Source organism: Microtus oregoni, unplaced genomic scaffold, assembly GCF_018167655.1.
Source record: "Microtus oregoni isolate MIOR12 unplaced genomic scaffold, Mior012 000003F_ref0000135, whole genome shotgun sequence".
In the NCBI taxonomy this organism is placed as follows: Eukaryota; Metazoa; Chordata; class Mammalia; order Rodentia; family Cricetidae; genus Microtus; species Microtus oregoni.
In genome coordinates this window covers 26,596,881-26,622,809 of record NW_024543062.1, presented here as the reverse complement: position 1 = coordinate 26,622,809, position 25,929 = coordinate 26,596,881, and the positions used below count along the sequence as shown (strand labels likewise).

The 25,929-nt window shown below is 47.9% G+C and overlaps 1 protein-coding gene and 1 long non-coding RNA gene across 3 annotated transcripts in view; one reads left to right on the top strand and one right to left on the bottom strand.

Moving 5' to 3' along the window:
* Positions 1-15,376, bottom strand: part of Ksr2 (kinase suppressor of ras 2) — a 357,526-nt gene extending 342,150 nt beyond the window's left edge. For both annotated transcript variants that reach the window (XM_041648056.1, XM_041648057.1), the window contains exon 1: positions 14,385-15,376. In XM_041648056.1, the coding sequence (XP_041503990.1) occupies positions 14,385-14,564 (180 nt within the window). In that variant the 5' untranslated portion in view covers positions 14,565-15,376. The remainder of the gene's footprint in view (positions 1-14,384) is intronic.
* Positions 15,377-19,142: 3,766 nt separating this feature from the next.
* Positions 19,143-24,288, top strand: LOC121445173. Its single transcript, XR_005973896.1, has 3 exons — positions 19,143-19,244; positions 20,520-20,717; positions 24,250-24,288. It is a non-coding gene; the product is annotated as an uncharacterized LOC121445173 (long non-coding RNA).
* The last annotated feature ends 1,641 nt before the right edge of the window (positions 24,289-25,929 follow it).

The following is a 25,929-nucleotide window of genomic DNA, read 5'->3' as shown; positions in this document are numbered from 1 at the left end:
GGAAAAGAAAAATCTACAAAATATAGAGGGTGTCAAGATTCCTCAGTGTGTAACCAACGGAGCAGCCAGAGAGAATGTGGGCATCAGAGAGAGTATAAACAATCCCATCAGAGCCCAGGGCTCACGTTTACAGAACACTGCACACACCAACAGCAAAATACTCACTCACTGCAAGCACACAGAGGCAAATTCACCAAGACAAAGTAAGGAACCTTAGACATCTGAGAATGGAAAGCACACAAACCATAACCGGATTAAACTAGAAAACAAAGGGAGACTCCTAAACACTAGGGATTTGGTCACACACTTGGAAAGATTGTCTGCATTAGGACCAGGCCTGGTAGCCCATGTCCTTAGTCCCAGCACTCAGGAGGCAGACGCAAGTCTACAGAGCAAGGTCCAGGAGAGCCAGAGCTACACAGCCTTGAAAAAAAGAAAGACAAGAGACATAAAGAGGAGAGCAAAGTAAACCCAGAGAAGAAAACAGGGGTGGGAGCACAGTCAGAGCAAGTTTTTGTTGCTGTTGTTGTTGTCTTCAGAAATTGGAAGAAAAAAGTGATAATAAATGAAACCAAAAGCCCATCTTTCTGAAAAGGTAAAATTGGAATGATAAGCCCTGGCCAAACTGACAAAATCGGGCACAAACAAGGAGACATCACTACAGATCCTATGGGCACCAGATGGGCAATAAATAAAAGCGTGAGGCCTCTGTAGACGCAACAATTTAAATAAAACTTACCAACCAACTCCTTGAAACCACAGGCTACCCACATTTACCAAGAATAAATTATTCTCTCTCTCTCTCTCTCTCTCTCTCTCTCTCTCTCTGGTTTTGGTTTTTCTATGTAGCCCTGGCTTCCCTGGAACTTGTTCTGTAGACCAGGCTAGCCTCAAACTCACAGAGATCCGCCTGCCTCTGCCTCCTCTGAGATTAAAGGTGTGCACCACCACTGCCTGCCACTGCCCTCCCCCTCCCCCAGGTTTTACTTGATCTTAACACTATCGAAGAAATTTGATTTGGGGATTGGAGAGATAGCTGATCAGTCAAGAACACTTGTGGCTCTTCCAGACGACCTGAGTTGGGTTTCTGACACCCATATAGTGTCCCTCACAACTGCCTGTAACTCCAGCTCCAGGGGCTCCAACACTCTCCTCTAGCCCCCATGATCACACACAAAGTAACATACATGCATAAAGACACATCCACACAAATAAAATAATAAGAATAAATATTTTTAAAATTTTAATTAATTAAAAACCTTTCATGAGTAATTAAAAATAAAAGCATTGTAAAGGAAACAAGCTGTACTAACTGATAAAGAAAATAAACTATATGACCATACTAATTGGCCAAGGAAAAGCATTCGACCAAATGTAAACTCAGAGTAAACCAGGAAAGATAAGAATGTCTTAATCTTTTAAAGGAAAGGTTAATATACCAAAACAATATATTTTAAATACCCAAAGCAAACATTATTATGATGGAAAAACTGAGTGTTTTCCCCCAAAAGACCAGGAGCAAGGCAGGGACGCCAGCTCCCACTGCTCCTATTAAACATCACAGTAAAAGTCTTAGCCAGTAAAATGAAATATTTAAAAATACAACTATCCCTATCTGCAGACAGCGCAATTGTCCATGTACAAAATTCCCACAGCATCTACATTTTTAAAAATTCCTAGTATGTTTATTCAAATCACAAGATGTAAGGTCAACATAGAAAAGTTTCACTCGCATTTCTAATGCTAAAAAGCAACAAAGGCAAATGAAAAATCTCTAAGTCATGTCATTTAATACGAATGCAAGACTAAAATGAAACACTTGGGCAACTGCATGCAGGACCCACACACTGAACACCCTGTGCCAACACCACACCGCCTTGACTGTCGTAGTGTTAGACTAATGCTTAAATCAGATGGTTTCAGCTCCTCCTAACTCCTCTTCCTCCTCCTCTGGCTCTCTTCTCTTCCTTTCTTCTCTCCTCCTGCTGCTTCTTCAATACTGTTTTGGCTACTTAATTCATTCCCTTTTCTTTTTAGAATCAGCTTATTTATCCTTATTTTTTAAACCCTGTTATAGAGGTAGAGAGATGACTCCATGGCTGAGAGCTCTTCCAGAGGACTTGGATTTGATTTCCAGCAACCCTATGATGAACCACAACTGCCCATACCTCCAGTTCCAGGAGATCAGATGCCCTCTTCTGACTTCCACAGGCACCAGGCACACAAGTAATGCACACACATCTATGCAGGCAAAATACGCCAGCAGGGCTGGAGAGATGGCTCAGAGGTTAAGAGCACTGACTGCTCTTCCAGAGGTCCGCAGTTCAATTCCCAGCAACCACATGGTGGCTCACAGCCACCTAAAATGAGACCTGGTGCCCTCTTCTGACATGCAGGTATACATGCAGAGAGAAAACTGTACACATAATAAATAAATAAATCTTTAAAAAAAACCCTCATACATGAAATTAAATAAAGAAATCTACAAAAAAGAAAGTTTAAAAAAAGAAAGAAATTTGACATCAAGGAGCTGTGGAGATGGCTCAGACACCAAAGTGCTTGCTACCGTGAGGACCTGAGTTTAGGTCCCCAGAAATCACATAAAAACCCAAGTATAGCATGCGGAAGAGACAGGAGGATCCCTGTGGCTCAATGTTTAGCCAAATCAGTGAGCTCTACATTCAGCGAGAGACCCTGCCTCAAAAAATAAGATGGAGAATGAATAAGGAAGACACCTGCAGCAACCTCTGACTTCCACATGCATCCACATACGCAAGTACACATACACTGTGCTCACACATACAAAGAGACACCACATACCAGCACACCACACCACACCCCATACATGCATCTAGGTACACGTGTCAATGAAAATTAAATTTTTCTAAAAGAAAAAGTGGGTATTGGTAAAGGTATAGGTAATTGATCCTACAGTCTAGATACAAAAAAACAGAGGAAGAAACAGTCTTTGGAACAATATACCCAAAGTGAGGAGGGGGAGAAGAGTATGCAAAAACTGACTCGATACATCATGGGTCTAAACACGGGTTAGCAGATGCAAGGCATTTACAATCGAAGACAGGAGGCATTCTTTGAGGTCAGGTGGAGTTCTCAGCCAGAACAGCAAAAGATACAATATACAGAAGGCACGACTGATCATTTCTGTTTCATCGTAGTTTATAAGTTCTGCTCTGAACAGGGCATGGTGGCGCACACCTTTAATCCCAGCACTTGGGAGGCAGGTGAATCTCACTGAGTTTGAGACCAGCCTGGTCTACAAAGCAAGTTCTAGAACAGCCTGGACTGTTACACAAGCAAAACCCTGTCTCAAAAAACAAACCAACCAAGCAAAAAACAAAGTTCTGCTCTGTCTGAGACACGATTTAAAGAAAGCACGAAGAGCAGGAGACGGAGCTTGTTCCGGGCCTATAAAGAACTAAGTGGGAGAAAAGTCTCTGCACATTTGTTTTCTGATGCCCCGATTCAAGTCTTGACCAAAAGTAGCTTTAGGAGGACAGGGTTCATTTGACTAAAGTTTACAGTCCATCACTGAGGGAAGCCGAGACAGGAACTCACTGAAGGAAAATGAGGCAGGCACTGGAGAAGAGGCTACGGAGGAAGCTGCTTGCCAGTTTGCTTTCTGCCTCTACTCAGTCTGGCCACAGAAACATCTGATGGAGGTATTTACTCTGCTGAGGGTGTGTCAAGGGAACAACCAATATTGGCCACCATAGGCTTAAGCCTACATGTTCTCAACGAGCATTTACGGGGGAGAGACATCAGAGCGGCACCCCTGGAAACTGTTATGTTGATATGCTGATACGAAAGGGACTGGGAAAGTACTGGGGGCTGGTGAGATGATGCTGACGGGCAGGGTGTCGGTTGCCAAGCTGAAGATCTGAGGGTGCCCCACACCCACAAAGCATAAGGAAAGAACGCCTGAGAGTTGTCCTCTGCTCTCCCTCCATATGTGCCACAGCACCTAAACTTTCCACCCTGATACACACAAACGAGTAAATACAATTTTAAGACAAAAATAAACGGTGCTTGTGGTGGCTTGAATAAGAAAGGCCCCGCGGCTCATCTATCTGAATGCTTAGTGGTCAGGAGTGGCAATGCTTGAGAAGGATCAGGAGGTGTGCCCTTGTTGGAGGAAGTGTGTCACTGCGGGGGGGGGGGGGGGGGGTTGAAGTTTTTTAAAAGCCCAAGCCAGGCCCAGTGTCTCTCTCTTCCTGCTGCCTGTGGATCTGGATGTAGAACTCTCAGCTACTTCTCCAGCACCATGTCTGCCTATGTGCCGCCATACTTCCTGTGCCATGATGACAATGGACTAAGCTTCAGAAACTATAAGCCAAGCCCCAGTTCAATGCTTTCTTTTATAAGAGTTGCCACAGCCATGGTGTCTCTTCACAGCAATAGAACAGTAGCTAAGATAGAGACCATCCCAGGAGCTGGTGAAGCCGAGGAGCTTCATGCCAATAGCATGTCAATACAGATGCAGAGGGTGGGGCTTATGAAAAGCAGTTATCAATCCCTATAATCTGGCCACTCCACAACTATGTTTTTATCCCGGAGAAATTTAAAGTTGAGTTCACATAAAACAAGTTTGTGGGGCTGGGGAGATGGCTCTTCTGGAGAACCCCAGTTCAGTTTCCAGCACCTACATGGCAGTTCATATCTGCCTGTAAGTCCAGATCCGGGGATATGGTGCCCTCACATAGACACACACACACACACACACACACACACACACACACACAAACACATTTACACACAGAGGAAGTACTGCCCTGTGCAACCATGTGGATTTGAATCTCACAGACATTGTGTGAGAAAAAAAAAGCCAATCTTGAGAGCAACCTACCCAGTGATTTCATGCATAGAACATTCTTTAAAAGAGTATGAGAAACCTCAGGGAGTAAACGCGATTGCCACCAAGTCTGAGTTCACTTCCCAGGACTCACAGCATGGTGGGAGGACAGAACTGAACCCCACAAACTGTCCTCTGACCTCCAAACACACACTGCAGGGCATGCACCAATGTATACATACACATGTGTGTGCATGTGTGTATCACACATACACAATGAAAACATAAATGTAATTAAAATGTTAAAAGCAACTTTTTATTATGTTAAAAATGCATAAAGTTCCTGCTCTAATAATTTTTAAGTTGGCAGCTCAGAGGCACCAGGTGCCCTGGAATGGCGAGGAATCACCTCCACTATCGGCCCCAAAAGGAGTTCAGTATCTCCAACAGGATTCCATGAACATTCCATCCCCATCACAGGGACTCCTCACAACCAGCACACTGAGTCTTCTGCTCTACTGTCTGTGTTTAAGTCCCAGCACCCAACTCAAGGGGAAGGAAGTGGAGGAGAGGAGAAGGGGGAAGAAGAGGGGTAGGGAAAAAGGGGAGAAGGGGAGGAGAGGAGAGGGGAGCACCAGTATTCCTCAAACAAATATCCCTTATGCCACTAACGTTGTTTGAAACTTCTCATCTCCTTAAGGAGAAAGGCACCAAGATACATGTGAATTAACTTTGAGAGAGTTAAGCCAGTATATGTAAAATATTATCATTTCTACATACCCCGTATAAAACATTACTGAACCTCTTTCTGTTCGTTGCTGTGCTCTAAGAGATTAGAACCCTCATGCAGTCCGATCTCGGGTAGGAACCCACCACATCAGTGAGCGCGGGTCTCTGTGACCACCTTAGGTTGTTTCCATTTCAATTAAAGGACTGTCACTCCAAAAGATGGTGGTCGAACAATATTCCATCATTACAGCCATTATTAATCTACAGCCATCACCTCCATCCACATCGGAAGTAGCCCCTGCCCCATATCTGCTCTGGTCTCACCTCTTTCTCTTCGGGGCAATGCCACCCCTGGAGAATACAGGGTGACCCACGACCTGTTCCTTATCTGTGGCTCCCTTGCCACAATGGCTTGTGTTGAACTGATTGCTTTAAACCTCTGTAAATTCGCTTGTAAAACTGGATCGACCACAGTTACAGTCATGACCCACTGGGGAGGCATTCCAGCCAGCCTGGAGGAAACCTGCAGGAGAAAATCACTCCAGGCTTCACTTTGCTTTTCCTTCTCCTATGTGTGTCCCTTGTCTCTTCCCATCCCTCAGCTGCTTCAGCCTCCATCCCAGCCACCTAGAGCCCTTAGTTGCCTCTGGTCTCGAAATATCTCCCCTGTTCCAGACCCACACTGGGTGGAAAGAGGGGAATAGGAAAGTTAGTCTGTTCTTTTCCCCAAAGTTGAGTGGGGACCTAGAAAACTCCACAGTTAGAAGCCATTCCAAAAGTCAGAGGTGGGCAGTGAACCCCTCAGACACAGTTTGCCACTCAGGATTCTGAGAATCTCTACAGTGGAGTTGGGGCTGAAGGGGAGCATGGGGTTGGATCAAAACCAACACCTTAGAAAATAAAATATGCATTCATGCTGAAGATACGGGAAGCAGGCCTTTTCTCACACTGTTCATTGAGAACAATTTGATAAATCTTATTAAAGGTCCAGAAATATGACCTTTGACCTAGCAGTTTCACTTCTAGGGACCAGCAGGCAAGCCCCAGCCATAGGATGTCCAGCACAGGCTCATCACAGTGGGAAGTCACAACAAAAGCACCTATCTGTAGAATTTTAGTCAGGGATGTGGAACAGCCTAGAATAATATGCAACCATTGAAAATAACACTTGGGGGCAAGAGACTGGAGAGATGGCTCAGAGGTTAAGAGCACTGGCCGCTCTTCCAGAGGTCCTGAGTTCAATTCCCAGCAACCACATGGTGGCTCACAACCATCTATAGTGGGATCTGATGCCCTCTTCTAGCATAAAGGTATACATGCAGATAGAGCACTCACATAGTGAGGGAGGGAGGGAGGGAGGGAGGGAGGGAGGGAGGGAGGGAGGGAAAGAGAGAGATAAAAAAAAAACATTTTAGGGTTTGCGAGATTTCTCAGTGGTTAAATGTGCTGCCAACAAGCCTAGAGACCTGAGTTCAATCCTGGAACTCACATAAAGATGGTTAAAAGAAATCCAAATTCACAAAGTTGTTCTATGACTTTTGTACATGTACTGTGGAGCACACGCACACACACAGACACCCCAAACAACACCTGAATAATAGGAAAGATGTACTTGGTATAGGGAGTGGCCACTCATCTTGGGGTGGCTTTTTCTGTAGGAAAGATCTATGCAAAGTGTGTGTGTGTGTGTGTGTGTGTGTGTGCGCGCGCGCGCGCGTGTGCATGTGTGTGTGTGCAAACCTGGGTCCTCAGGTACTATTCACCTTGTTTTTTGAGAAGTCTCTTCATTAGCCTGGAGGTCACTGAATAGCCTACACTGGTCACACAGCCCTGGGTTGCTGTGCCAGAGACCCCTTGCCCTCAGCAAACCTAGTCTACTCTTCTTCCTGGGCCCACAGCCACTGCAACACATACAAACACACACACACACACACACACACACACACCACACACACACGATCTTCCCAGGAGGTTGCAACTGAACTCTAGCTCAGGGAGGCAGGCGGATGTGACGAGGGTGACCTCAGGAAGGAGGTTTTTAAGTAGTTCTGACTTCTCAGCAATCTCTGCCCTTCCTAGAAGTAAAGGGAGATGATACAAGTTAGAAAGTTGCTGCCTGAGAGAACAGGGGTCAGTCAACCCACCGGGAACTGATTGTGAGCAAGGAAGCCACCACGCTCTATTAAAGTCTAATTATCACAGCCAATCCCATTTAACTTGGTGGTCACTCCCACCAAGAATGGGGGGGCCTGCTCCCCTCCCCGGCATTCAGGCCGACCACAAGACTCACTCCAGCTCACAGGACACACTGGAAACAACATGGTGCCACTCTGCAGCCTCATACTCCCTGGCAAGTGCTGTCCTTGCTCTCCTGGGACACTAATACAATAAAAGTCACCCAGTCATTGCCCTGTGAGGCTCCTCATCCTACCCCAACCCCTTCTTCCAGCTTCATGTGGCCCCATGAAGGAGGTCAGACAAGACTAGCAATAGAATCGCCAACTGGGCACAGCCCACAGACTCACAGGAGTCTGTCTCGAGGAAAGTCTGTCTTAAGCACAGACTTTCCCAAATGAACTTAAGTCCAGGGAGGACTCGTGACAAAGAAACCAAGAACTGAGGTGGATGTGTGGAAAGCAATTATGGCTAAGTACAGCCATGAAGCCTGTGCCACATGAGATGTCATGGCATCTGCCCTTGTCCCCCAAAGCCATCACTTCCCTCTCCTTGCACTCTGACCACTGCAGAGCCAGCTCAGAGCCATGTCCCTGGGCACGGCCAGAGCCTTCCAGCCCTCATGTCACTTGATCACCATCCAGATGACCCCTGTCTAATCCCATTCCTCCTCCAGAGCAAGGATGAACCAAGTTTCACCCGTGGCCAGTCTTGTCAGGTCCCAAACTAAGAATAGTTCTTTTATATTTTTTAACATATAACAAATCAAAAGAAAAAGAATACATCATGGTATATGAAAATAATATCAGGCCAGGCGGTAGTGGCGCATGCCTTTAATCCCAGCACTCGGGAGGCAGAGGCAGGCGGATCTCTGTGAGTTCGAGGCCAGCCTGGTCTACAAGAGCTAGTTCTAGGACAGGAACCAAAAAAAAAAAAACTACGGAGAAACCCTGTCTTGAAAATCCAAAATAATAATAATAATAATATCAAACTCAAAATTCAGGGGCCACGAATAAAGTTTTACTGGGAAACTCTCCCACGCCCCACACCTCATTGTCTACTGTGGCTACTTCAGGCTGTTAGCTCGGTGAGCGTCTGTGAAACTTGGGTACACAAATCCTAATGTATTTGCTATTCAGCCCTAAACAGAAAAGGCTGGCTAGCCCCTGCTATAGACTGTCAACAGACTTGCTGTCAATCGTCTTTCTACAGTATTCACTCCAAAATCTCTAAAGATGTCTATCTCCTCCCACAAAGGGATGCAAGTGTTGAGTGTGACTCCCCTGTGCTAAGTAAGACTCCAGGAATCAGGGACTTGAGTTCATTTCCCGTGACATTCCATCAGGCGCCCTCCATCCTGAGCAGACCAGTCCCTGTGCAGCACTGTGAAGTCTAACGGGCCACAGGGTCACCTTTGCTACAATCTCTACCCTTCCCATCAGCCTTTCCACTCTAAATCCCTACCTCCCCAGTCAGGCAGGCCTCCCTCACTGCCTGGCTAAGTTTCCCCAGGTGGATTCTAAGGAATAAACACCCCCAGGGCAATCCTTAGGAAAGGCAAACAGCCCAGACTGTCCTCTCAGAGGCACAGTGTGCACAGATGCCAGGGCTCTGAGAAGACATGCACTCTGTGTTTCCAAACCCTGCCCGAACAGAATTTGTTTTGCCCATAGAAGCATGGTCGCTTCCGGCACAGGACTAACATCCCACATAGCCGTCATGCTCCCTAACATGCTCAGAAATGCCACTCAAGCTCCTCTGCACCCAGCCACTCCCCTGTCATTTATCCCGCACCATCCCCTGCTGACCACCATCACTTTCCACAGGCTCCTGTGTTTGAGCACTTGGTCCCCAACCTGTGTCATTGCTTTAGAACGTTGTCGAAGCCCAGTGGTTCCCAATTTTCCTAATGCTGTAACCCCTAAATACAGTTCCTCATATTGTGGTGACCCCCAACCATAACATTATTTCATTGCTACTTCATAATTTTTGCTACTGTTATGAATTGTAATGTAAATATCTGATATGTGGAATATCTAATATTCAACCCCAAAAGGGTCACAACCCAGAGGTTGAGAACCGTTGCTTTAAAACTGTTGCTTAGCTGATAGAAGTGAGTCACTGAAGGGCGAGTCTTAAGTTTGATATCTGCTCTCTGCTTCCTGACTACTGACTGAACAAGACCCACCGCCTTATGTCTCTGTCACCACGCTTTCCCATCCTGATGGGCTGTGACTGGTTTGTTTGTTTGTTTGTTTGTGAGACAGAGACTCATGTAACTCTGGCTGGCCTCAAACTCACAGAGATCCGCCTGCGTCTGCCCCCCGAGTGCTGGGATTAGAAGTGTGTGCCACCACCACCCAGCAACAAACCTTCTTTTAAAGTACTTTGCAACAGTATTCAGTAGCAACGAAAGGAAGAGTAATAAATACAATCTGCCTATGCCCTATTGTCTGCTTAGTACCTAATGACACTTTAGCTCATTGGTGTCTTTGAAAGTGTCATCATTGGCGACCCCTACGACCCCCGCTGAGGCAGGAGTTATTACTCAAGATTGTCAGTTTGCCTAAAATGTTTCCCTTCTTATCCAACATAAAGCAGAGCAGCTAGGAGGTCAGCCTCTCTCAAACTCCACAGCACAGATTTTCTTCTCCATCAAAATATCCACTGATATTCCAGCACTCGGGAGGCAGAGGCAGGCGGATCTCGGTGAGTTCGAGGCCAGCCTGGTCTACAAGAGCTAGTTCCAGGACAGGAACCAAAAAAGCTACGGAGAAACCTGTCTCAAAATCAAAAAAAAAAAAAAAAAATCCACCGATAAAATGTGGAGTTGGTGTCACTAGTGTCTCACGCAACCCCATGAAAGCAGAACCTTGACTTTATATGGTGGGCACAGGGGTCATCCCGGGCAAGGAAAATGATGGCCTTTCCACTGCTCTCTGTCCAGCCTCCCTTGCAGCTAGAATATTTGACCCTACTACGGCCAAGAGAACATAACTGAACGTTGCTGTTGAGAAGGAAGGTTACCACAGGAAAGTCTTTGTTTCCTGAAACCAAAAATGTGAAGTTTTTATCTCTCCACACTCACAGAATCCTTCTCTTTCCTGCCTTAAATAGAGATGTGACAGCTGGAGCAATGGAGCCATCTTGTAACCAACCGTCACAGAAAAGCCATCAGAACTTCCTCCGGGTTTGGACCTCATCGTCACTTTACTAAGAAGTAAACCTCTCTTCCCTACCAAGAAGAAGGCTTTGTGAAGGCCAAGTTCATGTGGCGTGTTTTTACTTCTTGAAGAGTGAGCACTGATTATCATCCATATGTTCAGGTTGGTGTTTGTGAGCAGGGAGTTGTCACCCTCAAACGGCAGAAACAACAAGGAACTTGTCTCTCAACATGTGATGCCTCGAGCCACCTTGGGATTCTGCCCGAAAGATGGATATCATCAACCTTGACAGCCATGAGCCAACTAAATCACCCACACACACAAGGGCTGGCAAGGTGACAAACACTTGCCTTGAAAACCTGAGGACCTGGGTTCAATACCTGGATTCAAAGCAGAGTGTGTCCTTGTACTCACAAGCACAACAATCAAAGTTCAAGGTGATATTAAAACAAAAATAGCTGGTGCACACATTTATGTCCTAATGGATAGGGGTTTTGTTGTTGTTTGATTTTTGCTGTTGTTATTTGTTGTTTTTGTTTTTATATTTTTCAGAGTTGCACAGGCTATATTAGGCAAGATCTCCACCGCTGAACCACAATCCAGCCCTCTCTTCCTTTTTAATTTAAGGCACAGTCTCTCTATGTGGCCCAGGCTAGCCTTGGACTCTCCCTCCTCTGGTCCCAGCTTCCCAAGTACTAGGATTACAGGTGTGTACCACCGTGCCCAGCTTGGATAAGTAATTCATAAAGTAACCCTATCAAAACCTGAATCAGAAACCTGGGGTTTGGGGTTATAGTCAGTGGTGGAGCCCTTGTCTAGCTTTTACAAGGTACCGGGATCAGTTCTTGGCACCACCAAGGAAAAATTATACACAGAAGCACACTGTCTGCTTACTAAATGCAGATTCCTGGGCCCTCTCTCCAATTTCAGCTAAATTAGAATGTGCCCACACTTTAGCCAGCACCCCTGTGAGACTTTCAAAAAAGTTCGGGAGGAAAACTCAGTGAATGCAAACATGAAGTCCAGCAGGAGCTTACCCTCCCCAGGGCTCCTTCCCTACTCCCTGGTCCTAGGGACTTAGAAAGTCAAAGCTGAAATAATTGTTCCAAAACAGTCACTGGGCAATATGGATCAAGTGACTGGTGTGTCCCGTGGTACCCTCAGAAGAAAGATGTGTTCCCTATTGTGCTGGCTGGTTTTATGTCATCTTGACACAAGCTAGAGTAATCTGGAAGGCAGGAACCTCACCTGAGAAAATGCCTCCATTACATCCAGCTGCTGGGCATTTTCTTGATAAGTGATCAATGTAGGAGGGCCCCGCCTGTTACGGGTGGTGTCATCCCTAAGCTGGTGAAAGCAGGCTGAGCAAACCATGAAGGAACGCCAGTAAGCAACTCCCTCCATGGCCTCTGCACCAGCTCCTGCCTCCAGGTTCCTGCCCTGACTTCTTTTGCTGATAAACTATGATGTGGAGGCATAAGTAGAATAAACCCTTTCATAGCCAACTTGCCTTGGTCATATTACTATCATAGCGGCAGTAACCCTGACTAAGACGCCTGTGATTCCAACTTCTTGACCAGTGCTCCTGTCCTCCAGTTTCAAATGTAAACCACCTTGCAGAGAGACAACACAGAACCAAGTACCCACTCTTGTTTTGTGTGTTTGCACAGTGTTGGGAATTGAACCCAGGGCCTTGGCATGCCACAAAAGCACTGGACCACTGAGCTACACCCCAGCCAGAGTGCCCAGCTGTGTCAGTCACTACTCTCCAGGGAATCATCAGAGGACGGAATAGAAGGGAACCTGTAAGAAACTTAAACTGCAATGATGATCCCAGTATGGTGGGTTCTTTTAGAGGAGACGTGGTGGTGGCCTTCAGGGGTTATCCATATAAGCTTTCCCAGGTATAGCTCTGAACCAATCTACTGTGGGCCCCCGTGCAGAGACCAGGGCTGGGCTAACACATCCCACACCTTTTCTTCCAGCAGCAAATGTTAACCAAGCCTTCTCTCGCTCTCAAAACCCTGAGAAAGGCGACGCCTGTGCCTCCCAACACACATGCCACATGGCTGTTTATCTGATTACATCTCTGGGATCTTGTTACCGCCTGACAGGTGAGCACAGACATATATCCTAGGGTGGCAAGCGCTGTATTAAAATCTACATGCACAAACTCCTCTTTCCAAATGATAACCTCCTGCGTATTGATTACCTCCCCAAATTTAAAACCCCACTGGAGAAATAAAAGTGAATCAGAGAGGTGCATTAAGATGACCCGCCAGCCAAGACTTCAGGCTTCAAGAACTCACAAGCCAGAGACCAACCAAACCACTAAGCTCCATGATACATGGCCACACCACTAAAAGGGAAACCCTCCTTTGCTCTGATCTCCATGGCCACCACCCCCTGGCAAATGCCAGCTAGTGGGAATTCCCAAATTAAATAAAAAATTGTGGACAGCTGGGCCGTTTTGTGGGAAGGACGGTGAGGGGGCTGGATCTGTCTGACATTCTGAACAAGGTGGATACCCAAAGATTTCAGAACACCAGGCCTTTCCCATAACCCTGAAAGTTTCCTCTGAGAAAACAGCCTTCGAAAGAAAGTAGTTCCTTCCACCTCTTTGTGGTGACTTTGTAGCCATCCCTGTCACTGTCTCTCAGCAAACTGCTTCCAACTCCACTCAAGTTCTTTTGGAGAGATGCTATTAAGAGCCAAACACAGCTCCTCCCCCTGGCCCCCCATCCACCAAGTCTCACCAAGACAACTCAAGAGGATTTCCCCCACGCCACCTAGTGCAAGAACCACCCAGGCAACCGTAATATTGTTTCTTTGTACACATTTTGGGCCTGCATTCACCCCCTTACATCAAATGACTGTGTCAGAAACGGGTAGTTCCCTGGGGACTTTTTGTCATGCATCTTATGTATATGGGGGGTGATGGGTGAGATACAGAGCAAAGGGTCGAATCTTTCCTTTCAGGCAGCCCCATCAAACCAGTCAAAACCACCTTTGACCACCTGCAGAACGCACAAGGTCACGTGGGTTCCCTGCAGCCCCTACTGTGCCGTCAGCACACAAGCCCTCCCGCCCCGTGGCATATAAACAAATCCCCAAACACAAAAAAAGGAAAGAAGAAAAAGAAAAAGAAAGAAAAGAAAAAAGAAAAGAAGAAAGAAAAAAGAAAAGAATAATAAAGTAAAACTCCCTCCTCTCACAGGAAAGAATGATCATGGCAACAGCTACAACCCATAATAATAAATACGGAACAGCAATTATTACTGCTACCACCGCCACCCGGCCGAGCACAGACAACAGCCGCACTGGGAAGGGACATTCGTGCTGGCTTTACCAGGTGATAAATCATAGCGCATCATTGGTGCCCACCTGCTTCACCCTTCCCCTCCCCAGGCCCTCCCTCCGCAAACAGAACCCCAAAGGGATGGGGTAGGACTGAAGAAGGGGAAAGGAAGGCAGGATTGCCCCCCCCCATCCCAGGCAACACCTACCTCCAGGGTCCGGATCTCCTTCTGCGTGAGGTCGTTGGAAGCTGCACACTTCGTCCTAAGCCCTTCCAGATTGGAGATGCTCAGGTCTATCATGTTCTGAACCAGCTCGCACTGCTGCAAGGCTTTTTGCAAACTCAGAGGTTGCTGTTCTTCGCTTTTCGTCATGTTTTCCTCATCCATCGCTTGCTCTGCAACCCCCCTTCCCCTCCTCCTACTCCTCCACCTCCTCCCAGAAAGAAAAAAGGGGGAGGGAGGGAGTGGAGGTAGAGGGAGTCCACCCCCCTACGCCTCTCCAACCACTGCGACTTCTCAGCAGTGTCTCCTGAAGAAACCCAACATCTCACACAAGCTTGAGGGGGTGGGGGTTGGAGGAGGGGACAAGAGCCAAAATTTATTATTATTTTTTGGGGGGGAGTATCAGGCAGTCTGCATTAGAATCTCTCCTCTCTCTTTCTCTGTGTCTCTGGTCCCTAAAAAGGGAGAGATGCCCGTTTGTCAGAAGCCAACCAGGTGGTAGGGTGCAGTCTGTACTCTTAGGAGGAGGAGAAAGAGAAGGAGGGAGAGGAGGAGGAAGGGGAGGAGGAGTGGAAGGAGGAGGCAGAGGGAAATAGAGCTCACGCTTCGCACACCGGCTCCGTGAAGGGCGGACTTATATGTATATAAATCTTTTTGACCGGCTGGATTTTATGTCAAAAAGGAGCGCGCCTGCCCCGCTCCCGGTCGCGGTGACACGGCATGGTCCGCGGGTCTCCACGCTCAGCGCACTCTCAGGATGCTGTGCGCACGACTGGCGCGGCTGCGGCGCCCACTGCGGCTGGCTGCGGTCTGCTCCCCGCGATAACACTGCTGCTGCTGCTGCCGCCGCTGTCGCCGCTGCTGCTGCTGCCGCTGGGCTCCAGGGGTGAAGGCTCCTGCCTCGCTCCACACCGACATCTTGCCTGTCAATCACAGGGCGGGGTGGAGAGCAGAGCGAGGGATGCAGCGCCGACAGACGCCGTGCGCGCAGCCGGTCCCCGGGTCCCCCCACCCCGGGCGCGCCTGGGACCCGTTGGCGGCAGGCGGCGCGTGCACCTGCCCACCGGGCCACCGTCCAGCCTGGGAGGCCGGGTCCTTAGGGACTGAGGGGCTCGCGTGCGGGAGCGCAGCCGCTACGATGCGGTGGGGGTGGGAAGGGGGGGCGGGCTGGTCCCCTAGGTGGCGGGGAGGCCCGGCCCGGGGGCGGGGAGAGGTACTCGGTGGCCGGGGTGGGGGTGGGGGCCACTACGCCAGCCCTGATCTCGCGAGACGAGGCCATAGCGCGGCTCAGCAGGTGCGCGGGGGCCCGGGAGCAGGTGCGCGCCGGGCTTGCTGGGCTCCGAGTCTGTGCGCCTTGCTTGACTTTGCCGGAGTCTTCTTGTGGCTTGGGCAGGGGACAGGGGTGGGGATGGAGGGCTTAATGGGTTTCCTTGAGTTGGGACGGTTATGGGGACGACGACTACCTGGGCCCGATCTAGCTAGGGTCCATTTGCAGAGAGAGAAGAGGCGTTGTCTTGTTCCCAATTGCTAGCTTGTCCCACAAGGGCCTCTCTGGAGTAACTCCAGCTACCAACCCTACCCTTTGTCAGCCGCCTAGGGTCCTGGAGTAGAAAACACCGATGTACATTTTAAAGACGTTGCAGGCAGGGAAAGATACGTTGTGACAAGAAAGGGGAAGATACAAGAAATTCACATTTCACTCCGCAGCTAATGAAGTTTTACTGGAGTGCCTCTGTTACAGATACGCTTTTATTAATTGATGGGAGGAGGGGCGACACGTGCACCGCAGTGTGCCTATGAGGTCAGAACACAGCTTGTGAAGTCAAGTCTCTCCTTCCACCTTGGGTTCCAGGAATTGAAGTTAGGTATCCGTATACTCGCAAAGTACTCTCCACCAGTTTGTTATAAAGTAATAATAAAGATGTCACCTTTCTTCTTAGCCGCATGTGATGGCGCTCGCACTTTTAACGCCAGCACTAGCAAAGCAGAGGCAGGTGGATCTCTGAGAGTTCAAGTCCATCCGGCTGGTGTATATAGTTAGCTGCAGGTCAGCCAGAGCTACATAGTGAGACCCTGTCTCAAAAGAAGAAGAAGAGGAGGAGGAGGAGGAGGAGGAGGAGGAGGAGGAGGAGGAGGAGGAGGAGGAGAAGAAGAAGAAGAAGAAGAAGAAGAAGAAGAAGAAGAAGAAGAAGATATTATAGTTTGGCTAGAAAGGAATGAAGATGAATTACCCCCAGGAGGTTTCTTTATTAGGAGAATAGCATCCATCAGGATAGCACATGGACAGCTGGAGAGGCTGCAACCTCAAAATTACCACCCACTCATGAATGGTGCATGGCTACTTCTGCCCTGTTGTAAAGCCAATGGTTGCAGCAGAAATGGTGTGGCTCATGGGAGCTAAAATATTTACTCTGTGGCTCATTCCAAGGAGCTATGCCAACTCCTGATTAAATCGGTGTTCTCTATACACACTCTGCCCAGACCACACTTCACCCTAATTCTCTTCTCTTTGACTTTTTTCTTGTCGTTCAGGGTGAAGTCAAATGTCTCAAGGAGGCCTCCCATCTCTGACGGACAGATCCAGTTGTATCCCTAATGAACTGCCCACGGGCTGTGTTTCCAGTAATGAGTAGCCTGGTGTGCCTGTATGTACCTGAAGTCCTAGCCCCTTGGGAGGCTGAGACAGGAGGACTGCTTGAACAAAGGAGTTTGAGGTCAGCCTGGCAACATAGAACAATTACCGTTCCCTCCAGAGAGAGAGAGAGAGAGAGAGAGAGAGAGAACATGTTAGCAAAAGGCATCCTTTTCTCCTGTTTCTGGGATTCTAGAGGGCTCAGCCAACAGCAGTGTGAGATTCAGAACATACGCTAAAGTTGGTCATCCCTAGAGCAAGCCAGCAAGCCACCTGTGGCATGAAGAGAGAGGACACCACTGGTGGCCAAGTTGGATCAAATTGATTTGTAGACTTGGAGCCAGAGGCTTTAGAACTCACACAGAGTTGCATCTGTATGTTCCAAATGTCTGGTGGACTGGGTGTGTGCTTCAGTGGCAGAGCGTTTTACCCAGCATGCCCCGACCCTGGACCCCATCCCCAGCACCACACCTGCAGAACACTCTCTATCCATAATGAGGCCAAACAACCAATTTTAAGCACTACGAAGTCTCCAGAGTCCAGTTCTACCACAAAGTTGTCTCCCTCCTATTTTCTCCATTTTTCTTTGTTTCCCTTGAACTTATTAACATCGGTTACTTTCCTCTGACCCCAGCATCTCTCCACCTTTGAGGAGCTTTCTAGTTACTATGTTTCTCTTTGTTTTTAATGATCTGGTCTTATCAATGAGCCTTGTTGAATTTTGTTTGGTGGCTATGAGACATACATAGAGTCTCTAAATGACTGGCTGGCCCTGAAGAGACATGGGGAATGATCACAGCTCTGTCAGCCAAGCTGGGTGAAGGGTGTGTTTCTGTTTCAATGTGACACCATCGTCCTTGTTCACGAAGTCCCCTCTCTCTGCCCCTATGACCTAACCTCCTAAATATGGCAAGAGTTTGGAAAACTGGTTTGGTTTTTTTTTTTTTCTGGAACTTTCTACGTGGCTTCTCAGCCTTTTGCTCTGTGCTGCATCCAGATCTGCCAGTTATCCCAAGCTAGAAAATGCCATTTTCAGACTAATTTTCTCTTCTACTCCCAAAAGCCCCTTGTTTTGTCCCTATAGATTGCTGAGAGGAGCACCAGTTCTTCAGGTTTCTCTGCCCCACCCCTGCCTCACGCCAACAGTCCATATACTGGTGAAAGTTTATGTTCTCAGCCTTTTTCCTGGCACCCATACCAGCTCACCCACTTAGAATTCTTCTGTCTCCAGAAGCCTGAAATGGGGCCCCTTGGGTCCCAGGGTCTTCTACAGATCTCTTAAGAGAATTTAGTAGGAATCGATAGTGATGGCGGGAGATACTTTGATATTGTTCCAAAATGGCTTCTGTTTGTCATCAAAGATATTTCTACTGAAACTTAGACAACGAAAATAATCATAAGTCATCAGTTGGCAGAGCAGCCGCCAGTGCATCTCTGTCCTGTTTGAAAACAGCCCACATTATGGAAACAACCTCTCTATAGGAGAAACACTCTTTTTTTAAAATTGACTTTTTAAAATTTGTATTAATCTTTATTATATGTATTTATTTATGTGTGTGTGCACAAGTGTGCATATATGTGTTTATGTAAGACAGGGTGGGCACATTTTAGGAGTTCATTCTCTCCTTCTACCATGTGGGTCCCGGGGCTCCAACTCGGGTCCTTAAGCTTGGCTGCAAGCCCCTTCACCCTTGAGCCATCTCGCAGACCCTGAAGTACTCTTCCGGAACCGTTCCGGCCATTGAATACCACGTGATCTGGCTCTGCCATTAGACACAGCATATGGAGGTTTTAGTGGAAAGGAGACAATGGAGAGGAATCAGATGGGAGATGGCACACCTGCTCTCGGATGCCCAGTCCCACGTGACTTGTGATGGCTATGCTGAGGGGCCTGAGGCCATGGTCACAGGTGGCCCTTACAGATGGTGTTAGGCATCACCCTGCCCTCAGAGGCCAAGCTGTCTCTCTAGTCTTCCTGGGAAGTCTTGCTAACCACGCCTTGGTCTGCTCAGGCAGTCCTAAGTACTGGGTGGGGTAGATTCAGTAGAAATCTCCTCCCTCCTCGCCTCCTCCCCTTCAGGGTCTATTGTAGCCTATAGCCTGGAACTTACTACAGAGCAGAGGATAATCTGGAATGTATGACCCCGCCCCCTCTTCCCTTTCAGTGCTGAGATGTAACCTGAGATGGTCCAGGAGTCTGCAGTGGGCTCAAGGTAGGAGTGGATGTCTTCTTCCCTGCCTGCTCCCCATCCCCTGCAGAACTGAGCAGGAAAGGGGCCATCCTTGCTGAGAAGTGATGGGCACAGAGTATCAGCTGCCTCACTGCATCCTGGTGACCCGTGGGCACACAGGGACTCGTTAGCGCCTTAAAGACCTAGGAACCCCATCAGGGTTAAGGCAGGCAGGGATGACCTCCCACACCCCTGCCTCCATTCTTGCTCTGGGAAGCACACCCTCCAGCTCCCAGGGCCCCTCGGTTCAGTCTTTTCAGGATGGTTCAAGCCCAAGTATGCTTTAAAATTGTCACCTGGCCTCTGGGGAACAGGATCAGCTTGTCAGAGAAACTTCTAGATAAGATCTTGATCTTATCATGTATAGGCTGGAGGTTGAGAGTTACAGATGGTCAAGGGACAAGCCTGACCACCTCTCCCCCAGCGAGGAGGCTTACCCTTCCCATCACATTTACAGTTTAGCTGAAATTCTAGGACACCAGAAAAGTGACGCTCTCTACCCCTGCTTGATTGGTGATGAGCTGCCCTCAAGGTTTTCCAGGTCACCCTGGGCTCAGAGACTGGGGAGTGGTAGATTAGGAGGCTAAGGGCCGTCTGTGTGGAGCTACACAGGAGCAACATTGACTTCAGAAACACCGAGCAGCCAAGGATGACCTTGAACTTCTTGGTCCCCTTGCCTCCACTTCCCAAGTGACAGGAGGACAGGTCTGTGCCACCGGTGGTGGTTTATACAGTGCTGGGGGATCGAGGCCAGGCCTCCCTGAAGCTCGGTTCAGAGCCAGACCCCAGCCTCCTCTTAAACGCCTGTGTGCATCTTCCCAGGCTGTTTCTCTTGGTAGTTTTTCTTTTCTTTTCTTTTCTTTTTTCTTTCTTCCTACCAGTTTTTCAGAGGGAATAGCATCAGAACAGCAGCGCCCGAGAGACAACCAAATATCTCGCAGCTGCATGGGGACTGTAATCCTGTTCTAACACATAGAACTCCCCAAATATAAATGACTTTAAAAATCGCTTTGATAAGAGCAAACCAAATGCTCCTCTCTTTAATCTTATAAGGTTTCTCTGACATCGAGGAAAAACACTTTCCTGGAGTCCACCTTTGAGGGTCCTTCGTTTCTACATATTCACTTCCGGAGCAAGTGGATCACTCTGTCCATGTCAGGATCGTCTGGGCTCACGGGAATGGGCCATTTGGCCCAGGGATTTATGCTGGCTTTCTGAGTAAATTATTACTTTGTGGTATACCATGTGTGTTTTCAGTTACAGCACTCAGGATGAAAGAGGGGCCCTCCTGGCCCCCATGGACACACAGCGAAAAGACTTCCTGTCAGCAGTATCAGAGACACAACCTACTTCCACCTCTCTGTCCATGGGCACCGTGTGCACGCAGTGCCCAGGAAGACCAGAAGAGGGCACTGGAGCCCCTAGAGCTGATCACAAGCAGCTGCAAGCCACCATGTGGGTGCTGGGATTTGAATCTGGGTCTTCTGGAAGAGGAGCCAGTACTCCTAACTGCTGGTCCATCTCTCCAGCAGCACAAGTTTTTTTCCTTTCTAATTGATTTATTCTTGGATAATTTTATACATATTACGTATTTGATCACGATCACTCACCTACTACTGTCCCTTATCTTCATTCCACTCCACTCTTACTAAACCCTTTCTTTTCCCAATATACTTCCCTTCTACTTCCAAATCTTTGTGTGTAACCCACACGGAGAGGGTTGTTTGCGTGAGCATGGTGGTGGGGTATTTACTGGACCAAGGGCAACCTACCAGTTACCACTTTAGAAAATACTCTTCCTCCCCAGCAACAGTCAGCTGCCAATAGCATCTCTGGTTGGTGAGAAGGTCTGCTGTGCACTGCTCCCCCCACAATAGGCCCAGTCTTGGACAGGTCTTAAGCAGGTAACCACAGCTGCTATGGGTTCATGTGCACAGGGTCATCTCATACCTGCATCCCTGGCCGTCTTTGGGCTCTTATGCTTTTCCTACCCCCCTTCAATCGATGTTCCTTGAGTCTTAGAGGCAGTGACGCAGATGTCACAACTTGTTCTCAAGATATCGGCTAGCAACGAGTCCCTATTAACTACTGCCCACTATAGATGTTTCTCTGACCAAGACTGGAGACAGCGCTAACCTATAGATAGAAATATTTGAAGTCAGTTATATAGCATGTCCATTTAGCAAAACAACAGTCTGCCTAGGGCTTATAACTTCCCTAGCAATGGGTTTTTGACCAGGTTCCCAGTGCCAGGTCTGAATTTCTTTATGTGGGGCAGACTTCAGGTTTAATCAGAAAGCAATTGTCTACCCGCAAAACAATGGTGCCACTGGAACAGCCGCAGCGTACAGTGTTCGCAGCCGGGTAAAGCTGTTGTGACTTTCCTTCCCGGCAGACCTACCCAACTCTTTCAATAGGATGAAAGCAAGCCAGCAGGGAGGAAGCCTCCAGTTCGGGTCCAGCTTGATGTCTCTGTGTCTGCTACCAGAGTGTGTGATCTATTCAGCTACAGGTCTTGTCATCTAGTTTGAGTGGGAAGCCAAGAACAATGGCACAACCTGTATTGTGGGATAGGGGGATTCTCTGGTTCTCTGGGACTCCACAGCCCACAACTTATAGGGGGTTAACCCATTTCTGGTAATGAGGTTTTTCATTTAATGTCTTCTGCAAGCATCCACTCCTTTTTTAAAAAAATTTTATTAGTTTTTAGAGACAGGGTTTCTCTGTGTAGCCCTGGCTGTCCTGGGACTCGCTTTGTAAACCAGGCTGGCCTTGAACCTACAGAGATACGTCTGCCTCTGCCTCCAGAGTGCTGGGATCAAAGGCTGCAGCCACCACCAACAGGCTCCACCCCCTTGTTAATTCTTCTCAGTGTATCCCAGGAGAAGGGTTTGGAGTTAAATGAAGTCTGTGTTTAGCTTCTTGAGATAGTGTTGACCTGTCTCACAGGATGCTCCATTTCACATCCCCAGCCTGCAACTCCGAGAGCCCAATGCCTTCATACCCCAGCTCATAACTTGTCTTGAATCAAACTATCTTTTTCCTTCCTTCCTTCCTTCCTTTCTTTTTTTTAAAGATTTATTTATTATATATACAACATTCTGCCTCCATGTATGCCCACATGCCAGAAGAAGGCACCAGATCTCATTACAGATGGTTGTGAGCCACCATGTGGTTGCTGGGAATTGAACTCACGACCTCTGGAAGAGCAGTCAGTGCTCTTAACCACTGAGCCATCTCTCCAGCCCCTTCCTTCCTTTCTTCTTTTCTTTTTTTTTTTTAATGTGATGCTAAGGATTGAACCCAGGGCCTCACACATGTTAATCAAGGATTCTACCCACTGAGCTACTGCCCAGTGCTAAGACACGAATTCACTAAACCTCTCAAGTTGGCCTACCACGCTACAGCCCAGGCAGTCCTGAATTTGAGATCCTCCTGCCTCAGCTTCCCAAGTCTCTGTATATCACAGGCCTTCACCGCTAGGCCTGTAATCATTTCATTCATTTGTTGTTTTGATTTGGTTTTCAAGACAGGGTTTCTCTGTGTAGCCCTGGCTGTTCTAGAACTTGCTCTGTAGACCAGGCTGGCTTGGAACTCACAAAGATCCACCTGTTTCTGCCTGCCAAGTGCTGGGATTAAAGGCGTGGTTCACAGACATAGACTCAGACAAACACTCATACACATAAAATAAAAATAAATCTCAAAAAAAAAAATCTTTTTTTTAAAAAAAAACAAGTTGCAAGTTCCAGGACAGGCTCCAAAGCTATACAGAGAAACCCTGTCTCGAAAAAAACAAAGACAAAACAAACCCAAGAAATTGAATTTGGGGCCAGCGAGATAGTTCAGCAGGTGAGGAATTTACCACCAAGCCTGAGCTGAGGACCTGAGTTCAATCCCTGGGACCAGACAGTGAAATGAGAGCCGACTTAGGAAAGGTATCCTCTGAGCTCCTCCTCACAAACTGTAGCTAGCTAGCCCACTTGCCCACTCAAGCTAAATTACTAAATGGAATACAAAGTTTATAAAAAGAATCTAAATTTGTTTCAAACATTATGAAACTGGACACTTTACAATAAAAACATCTGACCACCCACTGACTTTGTAAACCTGCTTGGGGTGAGCTACGTCTCACCCTGGCCACATTGAGTTTCCTCCCTCCTCCCCCGGGATTGAATTAGTGGCTCATCTCGTGTGATGAACTACCTAAAAGGGGTTGCTTCAGATAGGAAATGATTATTTTGGCTCACGGCTTGAGAGGATGCAAACCATCCGGGTGGGGCAGGCAGGAGCTATGAGAGGTTGGGCAGCAGCAGGGGTGTAGAGTTACACAGCACAGTCACCAAGCAGAGCGATCACCTTCAATGCCTGGCATCAACAACCCACTGCCCTCCGCTGGCGTACACCACATAAAGGCGCCATGACTGCGCAGAACAGCGCCACCATCTGGTGACCCAGTGTTCACGCACCTAAACCTGCCTGCTGCACGCCACAGGCCAGTCCTAGCTAGTATACACGGGACCCCCTCCCTCATTGGTTAGAGCTCCCTGGGCACCTTCCTAATATGCAGAATAGCCAATGTTTGCGCAGAACAATGAGAAGAAAAGCAGGTTATAACGGCATAAAATATACAGTGATTTCCATACCCCGTACCTCTTCTGAGCAGGTAAGGAAATTTGCCCTTTAAGTAGATAGTCACCTTGTCTGAAGTGGGAAATACCTGGGAAGTTTCCAGACTTTCAGAGCCTGGGTTCCCAGCCCTTGACATCCTACTTTTCTTTTGACCTGATGGATATGTGGGTTTCGAGGTGTTTCTTTTGATCTGATGGATATGTGGGTTTCGAGGTGTTTCTTTTGATTTGATGGATATGTGGGTTTCGAGGTGTTTTTGAAAAGCGCCCCTCCTCTTAGATACCAGAGACCAAAGCATGCACCGGTTAAGTCTCTTTCAGTTTTGACTAAAATATCACTTTTCTCATTTTTTCCACAGATTTACTTATTTTAATTTACGTTTACGAGTATATTCTGCCTGTCTGTCTTATCGTGTGCATCCTGGGACTGACGTTGTGGAGCCTTGAGGGACTCCGTGTGTGTGCTGAGAATCGAACCCAGAGCACTAGGGAGGCAGAGGCAGGCGGATCTCTGTGAGCTGGAGGTCAGCCTGGGCTACAGATCGAGTTCCACAACAGGCTCCAAAGCTACAGAGAAAACCTGTCTCGAAAAAACAATAATAAATAAATAAATATTGGGGGAAGAGACAGTGGCTTCATATCAAAAGTGTCTTATAAGACCCCGCTTACCCCATCTGTACCTAGCTGCTGTGAATCATTGTATCTAGGAAACAATTTGACACCCAGCATGCATGTCTACCCGTACTGGAAGGCTTTGTCGTTTGTTTTGTTCTTGCTTTTGAGACAGGGTCTCACTCTGTAGACCAGGCTAGCTTTGAACTCACAAATATCTGCCTGCCTGTGCCTCACAAAGACTGGGATTAAAGGCAGACACCACTATTCTCAGCTGGGGCTGGAGTTCTAACAGGTCTGTCATGGAAGTATGTGCTAGGTGCGGATGTTGTCCCCTTATAATCCCAGGAGTGGGGAGGTGGAGGTAAGGGGGACCCCGAAGTCCTCTGGCCAGCCAGCCTAGCCTAATCCGTGAGCTCCAGGTTAAGCAAGAGACCCTGTCTCAAAAGATTTAATGGAGAGTAACTGAGAAGACAGCAGCAACACTGACTCCAGTCTTCACACACAAACATCGCTACAAAATGAAAACCTGTCTCAAAAGAAAACAAGGAGAGCTTGATAGTCCTCCTGAACTCTGTCTGACTCTGCAGTACCCTTCAATGGTTCTATTAGGGCTGTCTTGCTAGGACACTCCCAAGGGCAACCCTCAGGGTGCACAGCTGGGTAAGAGAACACTTTTCTCCTCTGGGATCACACATAAGCTGCCAGCCCTGTGGAAGCTAGCCAGTAGGGATGACTTTTGTTAAGTTTTGTTCCACTTGATTCCTCCATCCCCTTCTATCATGATGTCATACGCCTCCCAGCCGACCCCAATCCATGGAAATGAACGGCCGTGGACTCAAACTCTAAAAGCAGGAACCAGAAGAAATGTGTCCTCTCTTCAGGTATCTTGTCAGAGCAATGGAAAGCTGCCACCCTGGCACTCTGGAACATCACAGCAGTGAGCTGTGCTTACACCTCAGGAAGAGCCGCTCATCCCCACGCTAGTGAGTGGAAAGGAGGGGCACGTTGAGGTGACTACTTGGCATTGTAGACTACACCTTCACCCTTGTAGAAAGAAACCAGAGAGCCTTATCCACATAAGGAGCACAATGAAGTTGCTCCCCAGCAAAGAGAAAGCCTGCTAGCTACAGTTAGTGTTCTCTAGGCGTAGTGGGGCTTTAATGGCTACCTCTATCGCTTCTGTCCCTGGGAGCACTTTCTCCTGGTGTGGTAATTTTGTGGTTTGTGTGGAGGGTGGGGAACAATAGTCTGCTGGAGTCTCCAGCTCCTCCTTCTCCAGACCCTTCCCCTTCAGATCGACTGCCAAGCCCCCTCACAGAAAGTCACTCTCTAATGACTTGGCCCAGAAAAGTCTAGTCTTTTGAATTCAGCTTGATCTGGCTTCCTGTGTCGGTGGAGAAACCTATTGTCGGGTTCGAAAACCA